Consider the following 9197-nt stretch of genomic DNA (forward strand, 5'->3'; position numbering starts at 1 on the left):
TCCGAAGTTAATAAGATTTGAAATGTAAATGGGGAGCTTAGTGAAATAATTAAAAGAACGAGTTTGGTCAAGATATCTTGATAAAATATCAAGAACTGTTGTAATACCGTCGAGGACCAGAACTAGGTATTTTTTTTTATATTAAGCCCCTGTCGTTTTTAATGCATTTTCTTGTTTCAGTGCCTTGAGAGTTGCGTTTAAAAACTATGAAAATGTCGCACATAGACAACTGCTGAAATTTACAGTACATGAAGCATAAATGCAGATATGTAGCAGCTAACCTAGTCAGTGACTGGTTGACTGATTGCGTATACGCACCGATGGTTGCACCCCAATCTGTTGCAACTTGCCACTGTTGGAATTTGGTGCCCAAATATTGAAAGACACATTTTATGACATAATAAATCAAAATCGTGAACTGCAGTCGCATAGATTAGACTGTCCCGGCCAAACGTATATTTTTAGGACTTTAACCGGGCCTTGAAACATTTCATAAAATTCGCGAACTCAAAATATATTCTTGTATTTCTTATTGTTAATTAAGATATTTTGAATAAACACTTACAAGCTTAACTATGATCCCAATCTTATCAACATAGGAATGCATATAGCTCGATGACAAGAATCGTTCAAAAAACTTAGATTTGTGTACAAATTATATGTTTTTCAAAATATCTTGCCGAATGACGAGCTTAACTATTCTAATCATCACCTATACTAGATACTTTTTTGGGGCAAGACAAAATAATATTCAATGCCCTCAGCAAAATTGTTAAAACTTATACACAGCATACATATTTTACACAAATAAAAACGAAGTTATTTTTAATTTCTCTTTCATGGTACTTTTACTTCAAATTAATTCTTGACATTTTCTCATCAATCCAGCTTCTAAAATATGGCACATTCGCATATGCGGCCGGAAAATCCTTCTTAGCACACTCAATTCCCCAAGAGACTATGCCCACAAGCTGGAAGCGGTTGGTTTCTCCAGCCATGCTGCAAAACAAGGGCGATCCACCGTCGCCCTTGCACGTGTCCTTGCCCTCAATTCCGCCAGCACATATGAAGCTTTCGTGGAACTTATATCGTCTGCCGAGAATTGTGCGACGCAGCAAACTCTGACAATGCTGATGCTCAACGACGGGCAGTTCAATGCGCTTTAGAATATGCTCCATAGATTCTGCGCTATCTGGGCGATGGCCCCAGCCGATAGCAAAGCACTTAGCCTTGAGCAGATCCTCCTGCAGCTGTGGATTCTCCACAGGCGGCAGACAAAGCGGCTGCACGTGTGGTGCCAGCTCGAAGGGCTGCTCCAGCACCATCATCCCAATGTCGTTACGAAAATTCAGGTCATTGAAGAGCTCGTGAAGCCAAAGGTTGCGTAGGCGACGGGTTTGATAGGGAAGGGGCTCCCGCTGACTGGTCAAGTCATATTCGCCGGCACGGGCCAGCAGAGAGGTCGAGCTGTGGTTGGCCACATTGTGGGCGCTGGTGATCACCACCTGGGGATGTATCAATGTTCCTCCACACAGGTAATTGGCATGCATGTCCATCACTGCCACCATCCAAGGATACTCGGCGTATCCCGCCTCATGGTCGCTGTAGCCTACCATATCATAATAGAGACCCACGGGATTACTATAGCCGCATCCCTTGTACTTGAAATCTTTTAGGGAGCGGCGCACTGGATTCTCGCTCTCATCTAGCTGCAAAAAAAAATAGATCAAATTAATATTTGTGCTCGCATTTTTCCCATTTCCCATTTAACTGTTCACCTGATCACCGACGGGGCAGCAACTTTCGAATGTTAAACATCCAGAATTGCTGGAGTTGTCGATTCGGGGCTTGATTATATATCGCCCGTCGTCGTTAACAGACCCCGTTCGACAAAGGTGCCTGGGCACGCACAACTTATTCAGGTCACAGCTCTTGTAGTCCTCCATGAGGCTAAATTCAAAGGGCTGTGTCTGAGTTGTTGCAGCAGTTTGTTTCTCTTGCTCGACGTTCAATCTTTGGCCAGTCATGGTGGCCTCATAGCTCTCCAGCTGCTCTTTATCGCAGCAAACCAGTTCGAAGCCGCAACTGCGACCCAAAATCCGTGGAGTAAGTATGCCACGTCCGGAGTCATCCGTTTCATTGCATCGTTGTTCCGTAATACAAACCTGGTCGCTCTGACATACGCCTAAAACTGATGAGGCGCCAACGACAATTAGCAGCGAGAGAAACTCTAACAAATGTCCCATTTTGCGCATTAATGGTGTAGGATAAAGCCGCTGAAATATTCACAACATTGTGAAAAAAACAATTAATTTAAATAACATATAAATTTACACCTGCAATCTATGACCCCATTAACAATTATACCACACATCATGCTCTCGTATATTGCAAAATCCGAATTTCTTCCAAACTCTCTTCCAATCGAATAACAATCAACTAGTTAACGTGATTTTTATGACCGTGAACTTAGGTATATCGTGAATGCTTATAATAATTAATAAATAATAATTAATGCAAAAATGCACGAAGATATGTAAGCTGCATTTATTTATAGACACTAAATAAAAATAAAACCTTATAAAAGTCAGCTAAAGTGCTCAGAAAAAATGATGCACACGAGATATCGAGAAACATATAGATTGTTATTTTCAAACTAAATATAATAAAATATATGAATGCCTCTTTTTATACCCAAGTTTATACCAAATTATCGTAAGCTCCTGTTATCTTGCGAAATTTATCAAAAATTTCAGATTAGGTTTCTTTATCAAATCTAATATATCGAAGCTCATAAAAGATTCGTTTTTAGAATTATACTATTGTGCTGATTCCAGCCCTGCGAATTTCCCAAGGCGCTATAAACATCAAGGTTAATAATTTATGTCCCATACATAGTTTATCCAAGTAAGCGCAGAAGAGAATTAAAATGTTCGTGACATTGTCTCGGTGCTGGGCGCCGGGTATTCCCTATTTGAGCATTCCCGACAATAGCACTCTTACTTGCTCAATTGAAACCTTTGAACCCAATTGATAACCTATGCATAGCAAGCACGAGGCTTCGCTTATGTACCCTAGCATCAACAATGAAAACGGGGAGAGGTATCCAGAAAGTAAGCCTCTGCAAATATTTGTTATGCTTTAAGAAATCTTGCACCAATAAAATATAAGAATATAAGAGAATATTCATATATTTATGAAATTGCAAATCTCTCTTTGGCCTCTGGGATTGGCGCAATCATATCGATCGACTCAGCTCGTCACCTTGTTTACGAATATATATTGTAGATTGAGGTCGGAAATTATTTCTTCTGAACATTTGCTGAGCACATAACTTATTACAGCCCGATGATTATTAGTACTGTTCGCAAATAATTTCAAAAATATTTCAATATCAACTGTAAAATTCATTTTTAAAGACACAATTTTAATTTATTATTTCATTCAAAACTGTCCAAAGCTCAGAATGATGTGAAGTAGATTTAAAAGCGGTAAATAATTGTTTAATAAAGAGTTTTGTTCAATTCCCATTTGTATAAGTAATTGATCAGTTCTCCTCACAAATATTTACATATTTACACAAGCAATCAGCACCGAAACAGCGAAAAGCGCGAATCGCTTTTGTTATATTCAACCAGAAGTAACTTATTGAACTAAGTTTTCCAATCTCTCAGTCATCAGTTTTATAAGCTGAATCGACCGCCTATAAAATAAAGAGTCTCCGCTCTCGGAGATCTCGAATATTTAAAGTCTGAATAGCTAGAAGAGAATGTAGCTTAGTTTGATATTTTCTCGGCTAGCTAATTAATTGTTCTCTCTTATAAATATTTAGTAATTATTGCGACTCTAGCTTTGCTGAGCGACTGGCTATTCGATTGTTTTCAAGCCGGTTCTATAAAATGCATGAGTTCTACTTCAAGCAGCTCAGTTGAAATTGAACGCGAACGGAACTCTGACTAAATCTCAGTAAACACAAGTGCACACAGATATGTATGTTACTTATATGTACATATACTAAATAAAGATAAGCTATTATGAAAGTGAGCTCAAGTGCGCAGAAATACAGAAAACCTAAAGATGCAAACGAGATATTGAGAAACATTAGTTACATTTATAAATTTTGCAAAAAATATATAGATATATGAATTATAAATTTCAAAAAGTTTTCTACCAACCGGGAATGCAGTTCCGCCTACACGTAACTGTGGATCATCAGTTATATAAATGATATTAACGCGTATTATTTGCGATTAATTAGTTTTTAATTCAAGAAAGTCTGTTCTCTCGACATTCTCAGTTTCAAGCTTCGAAAGACTGATAAAATGTAAATTGCATCAATGCATCTCTTTAAATCCAAGTTTATTTAGGCCTGTAAACATCGAAGTTAATCAATTATTAATAATCCATACCTAGTATATACTTATAGCGGAGAGCTAGAATGTTTGCGACGGCAGCTCGGCTGTCGGTACAGGGTATTCCCCAATGGGAAACTCCCAACAGCCGACACCCTTGACAAATGGAAACCTTTAAACCCAATCGATAACCTACGCACAGCAAGCGCGCGCTTACTCTGATAAGTGTGATGCATAATCTTATCAGCTGGACTCTCAACTACAACTGAACCCCTTTTAATTTTGCTCTGTATTGCATGTGGCCTCACTTGGATGCGAAGCTGATGGACGCCGCTCGATATTGGCACTTGCTGCTGCTGGCCTGCGTTGTTGTGGCTCAAAGTCAGCTGACGAATGGCCAGCAATCCGAGGGGTCGATGTCGCCATGTGGCTTAGCGGAAATTTGCGTCACCGAACAGCGCTGCGCCGAGTCGGACGATTCGGGACGCGGTGCGATTGGGCCAAGGATGGCGCGCGTCTGCGGCGAAGGGCTTGTGTGCTGCGACCAGGAGCAGCTCGACAGCTGGGACGCCGAGCAGAACAGGACGGATGCGCAGAAAGCCACAATCACACCCACAACCAGAACCACCGAGGAATCCTACTACGAGAGCTGCGGCAAGGACATGGAATGCGTGCCACGAAAACTGTGCCGCGACAACATTATTATCGATGATGGTCGCTATCTTGTGCATCCCCGCCTCGGCGATCAGCCGTGCACAAAAGCCCTGCATCGCTGCTGTGCTGTGGACCAGCGAGTAAGTCTTCACCTGTTCGATTCGAGTAACTGTTTGCTATATTATGCACCCTGAATGCAGGTGGCCGCCAATGAGAGCTCGTACGCTGTAAATCTGAATAATTTCAAGTACCTAGGCTGCGGGCATAGCAATCCCAAGGGCCTTATCACGGATTTTAAGTACCAAGAGGATGTTGCGGTCTTTGGGGAATTTCCCTGGATGGTGGCGCTGCACACCGGACGCAATCAGTACCTATGTGGCGGTACGTTGATTCATCGACAACTGGTTCTGACGAGTGCCCACAATATAAGGAACCAAACCGTGGACACTCTGGTAGCACGAGTTGGTGACTGGGATCTGAGCAGCGTCGACGAACCATACGAGTTTCAGGCACGCCGCATAAAGCAAATAATCGCGCACGAGGAATTCGATCCCGGTTCCCATTACAATGACATTGCCCTGCTGGTGCTGGATGAGCCCATTGATATTCAGCCCCACATTCAACCGCTTTGCCTACCTCCGCCAGAGACGCCCAAGCTGCTGGCGGAGTTACGGGAGGCCCTGTGCTATGCCACAGGTTGGGGTAGTCGACTGCCGGACAGCAACAGGAATGAGCGGCAGCTAAAGCGTATAGATTTACCCATTGTCAGCAAGGCCGAGTGCCAGGGCAATCTGAGACTCACACAAGTGGGTAGGCGATTTCGACTGCGACCCAGCTTCATCTGCGCTGGCGGCGTCAAAGGAAAGGACACGTGCAAGGGCGACGGCGGCTCACCGTTGTTCTGCACCTTGCCTGGGCAGACCGATCGCTATCGCCTGGCGGGCATCGTTTCGTGGGGCGTTAGCTGCGCCGAGGAAGACGTACCGGCCGTCTATGCAAACGTTCCATACCTACGCAGTTGGATCGACGAGAAAGTGAATTCACTCGGCCTTGAATTGGAGACCGTTTAGGCCAATCAATAAAATACAATCTGACATTATTTTGTTAAGCAATCGCCAAGTTTAACCTGAATTGCATGCTTATGAATATGTCCTGGTAAGATGTCCGATAGATAATTATAATTCGATCCTCTTGCCTTTCTGCAACACCTGTTAACTATGACAATAACCCCAGGAATCTGGCTGATGTAGAAAAGAATTTAAAGAATAGAATTGAAGATGGTCCTTAAATAATAGCTTCGTAAACCCGAATCAGTGCTGTCATGAGAAATGTTTCGCTTATTAACTTAATTAATGTAAAAACTAAATCATTCCGAGTAATACTTTTGAGTATAGGCACATGCTAACATTTAAGCATATGTTTTGTCTATCTTATCAGTTTTTATCCAAAACAAGAAAATTTATGGCCACAATTATTGCCGTTAAGTATAACAAAAAAAAGAGGACGATAGCAAAATATCTCCAGCTTTAAATAGAAATAGCTGAGTCGCAGCATATTGTAGCTCCCAGGCCGTCAAGGAATTCTCAATGTTGCCATAGCTGAAAATTAAGTGGGTTTTGCAGCACGAGCCAACCAAAAAAAATATAAAATAAAATAAAATAAAAAAAAAAAACAATGAAGACTGCCTGGGACGGCGAAACCGAAAATTGAGAAATTACATGCTGTGAAATAGCTGGGGAATTGATTTTCTGGTAGCGGAGGAGCCGCTGCTGCTCTTGATGCGCCTCCTCTGGCTGCTGCTGCTGCTGCTGCTGCTGCTGTTGCTGGCGACGTCTTCGCTAAAAACCCATTTCTCAAGTAAATTGCTAAGAAATGTTATTTATTGGCGTTTTTCATGCACATGCAACTAGCTATGCTCTACTGCAGCCCGCACGCTTATCGATTTTCCTAGAGCAAATATTCCCCTTCTATTTTAGAGTATTTGCATTTGGCCCTACGGCTGTCCATGCACTGGTCGAAATTCACGCCTGATTAGCTTACATTCCTCGGTCTCCAAAATCAAATATTTACCAAATTGATTATCATTTAATTATAATAGAGCATATAATGTCCAATACAATTGCAAATGCTCGCATCTGTGTGTGCGTATCAATGTCTCTATCTGTGTGTGCTCTCGTGCGTGCGTGTGTGTGTGTGTGTGTGTGTGCAAGCAATTATGATGGCCCTGGCCGCAATTGTGTTGCATACTTTGAGGCACATTTCCTCGCCGGCTCTAACGGCAGCTGCCGCCTCGCCTCGCCTGTGCACATGGCATCAAATTACAAATGATGGCTAGCCCGAGGGAGCGGGGCATTTCGAAGAGGAGCAGGAGGCGCTTGACATAGGCTCTCTGCTTTTGTGGCCAACCAACGGAAGTAGAAACAGATGCAAATGGCAGTTAGCAGTGTGTGTGTATATTCGTGTGTGTGTGTCTGTGTGTGCTTCTATGCAACATGAAAAACAAAACATGCCACTAATGTTCCACAGAGCCATTCACACATTCATACCTATGCTTATGAACAATTGACACCGGCTAATTGCACTGGAAAATCCGCTAAATGCAACCATGACTATTGGCTAGCTTTTTTTATTATTATTACACTGCAACCAGTTGGGGGTTTCAGCAAAGTTCAATGCGGAGGAAAACACAGAACATAGAACATGAGAACCGATAGGTATTAATAAAATTAGAAGCTCGATTGAAACAAGTCCATTTTTGTTGGCTGGCAGTGCATCGCGCTAGCTTGTCTCGAATGCTGTTGGAATGCTAATTAACAGCCCAAGAGTGAATTACGTACATTCCTTTCGAAAATGCAACAGCGAGGATTGTGGGTTGGTGGGAATCAGTCAAAAAAAACAGGGCTGGGGCTCTGGTCCTGCAAAACAATTAAAAGCCCGCCTGTCTGCCAGTCTGCCAGTCGACCCACATGGCGTATACGCATTTTGGCGCAGCACGCATTAAGCATGCGCCCCGTGTACCGGTGACAGCGACATGTTGTCAACGTTTTAGAAAATTTGTTATGCAAATTGCTTATTAACTTTATGGCTGGCTGTCCAATTGTCGCTTCTGGGGTGCCGCGCATTGCAAATGTACAACATTTTCAATTGTCAATTAGCGGAGGCCACATAAACGCAAAATCGCTGGAGTATCCCATAAATTGCAGGCTGTATTTAAACAGAGCCCGGTTCATGGCCATAGAGTTCATCGACTTACATTAAATGCACATAAAATTGGCCGGCTTCGATTTTAATTTATGTTCAACGCGTTACCTGTGCTGCTAGGGACAGCGAGATGGGAGAGAGAGAGAGAAAGAGAGAGAGAAAGAGGGGTCCCGATTCGAACACCAGAGCTGGACTCTCACTGTGTCTGGTTTGCGCTTAGTGGGCTGCTAATGACATTGGCACTATCTGAAATGGCCTTTAGTTTAATTGAAAAATTTCGTTTTGTGTTACCTAATGGCATCTGTGTAATTTATGACGTCAGTTGCCAGCATCTGAACATTTGCTGCGGCCTGCACTGTACAGCAAACTGCAGCTGCACTCAAAGGAGGGTGATTCCGAGTGGAAATTTTAAATTGCCCCATTGCTATAGTTTCATTTTTAGTATATCAATAGTTGCAACTATCAAGAGTAATAGTTGCAAAGGGTTGAAAGGAGGATTACCAGCTTAGCTCTGACTATTAACTCTCACATTCTCACCTCTCTTTGAGCTTAATTCAAACTCGTTGAACATATGAAAATTGAGATTTTAGTAGTTCCGGCATCTTCCCACTCTACTGATGTTCTAAAGGTTATATTAGATATGAATCAAAAATATATCTCGGAACCAATCGAAAATACAAATCTATCTTTATTTATATGACGAGCCGAGTTTCTCTATCTATTTCTAGTATCTTTGTCTTAGCTTAGATTCAAATCGATGTCCTCATCCGCTTGCTGAGTTTAAAGATTCCGATTTTAAAGATCATTAAACCAATCTTAACATATGTAGAAGCCATTAAATCCACACTATCTTCTTTTAGTTAAACATTGGATTTTTTGCACTTGATTTGATTACTTATTGGTACAATGATATATTCCCGTTCTTATTATAATCAACGAGATCACACGCAAGTCTCTTCGCTTCAGAAGCTTGAACCCAACATTCACTCC

At 42.1% G+C, this 9197-nt stretch overlaps 2 protein-coding genes across 3 annotated transcripts; one reads left to right on the top strand and one right to left on the bottom strand.

The window, feature by feature from the left end:
- Positions 1 to 791: 791 nt before the first annotated feature.
- LOC135431456 (phenoloxidase-activating factor 2) lies at positions 792 to 3646 on the bottom strand. Of its 2 annotated transcripts, none has more exons than XM_064686606.1 (3): positions 3580 to 3646; positions 1779 to 2276; positions 792 to 1709 (listed from the first exon to the last, which is right to left on the bottom strand). In XM_064686606.1, the coding sequence occupies exons 2-3, from the start codon at positions 2253 to 2255 to the stop codon at positions 849 to 851; spliced, it is 1338 nt and encodes a 445-aa protein (XP_064542676.1). In that variant the 5' UTR covers positions 2256 to 2276; positions 3580 to 3646; the 3' UTR covers positions 792 to 848. The 2 variants fall into 2 exon arrangements, with proteins under 2 accessions (XP_064542676.1, XP_064542675.1); XM_064686605.1 differs by having other exon boundaries at positions 3572 to 3643.
- Positions 3647 to 3907: 261 nt separating this feature from the next.
- LOC135432064 (phenoloxidase-activating factor 2) lies at positions 3908 to 6118 on the top strand. Its single transcript, XM_064687529.1, has 3 exons — positions 3908 to 3990; positions 4673 to 5146; positions 5207 to 6118. Exons 2-3 carry the CDS (start codon positions 4676 to 4678, stop codon positions 6074 to 6076), a joined length of 1341 nt encoding a protein of 446 aa, XP_064543599.1. The 5' UTR covers positions 3908 to 3990; positions 4673 to 4675; the 3' UTR covers positions 6077 to 6118.
- Positions 6119 to 9197: the final 3079 nt, after the last annotated feature.

This window comes from Drosophila montana, unplaced genomic scaffold (assembly GCF_035044405.1).
Source record: "Drosophila montana isolate Dmon_TW-CO22-7 unplaced genomic scaffold, ASM3504440v1 contig_3200_1, whole genome shotgun sequence".
NCBI classification, from domain to species: domain Eukaryota; kingdom Metazoa; phylum Arthropoda; class Insecta; order Diptera; family Drosophilidae; genus Drosophila; species Drosophila montana.

What these genes read in the sequence shown, in the direction of transcription:
- LOC135431456 (XM_064686606.1), bottom strand. Translation starts at nt 2,255, where the DNA reads ATGCGCAAAATGGGACATTTGTTAGAGTTTCTCTCGCTGCTAATTGTC. An exon ending in GCTGCCCCGTCGGTGATCAG is followed by an intron (nt 1,710 to 1,778) that starts GTGAACAGTTAA and finishes TTTTTTTTGCAG; the next exon opens with CTAGATGAGAGCGAGAATCC.
- LOC135432064 (XM_064687529.1), top strand. Translation starts at nt 4,676, where the DNA reads ATGGACGCCGCTCGATATTGGCACTTGCTGCTGCTGGCCTGCGTTGTT. An exon ending in GCTGTGCTGTGGACCAGCGA is followed by an intron (nt 5,147 to 5,206) that starts GTAAGTCTTCAC and finishes CCCTGAATGCAG; the next exon opens with GTGGCCGCCAATGAGAGCTC.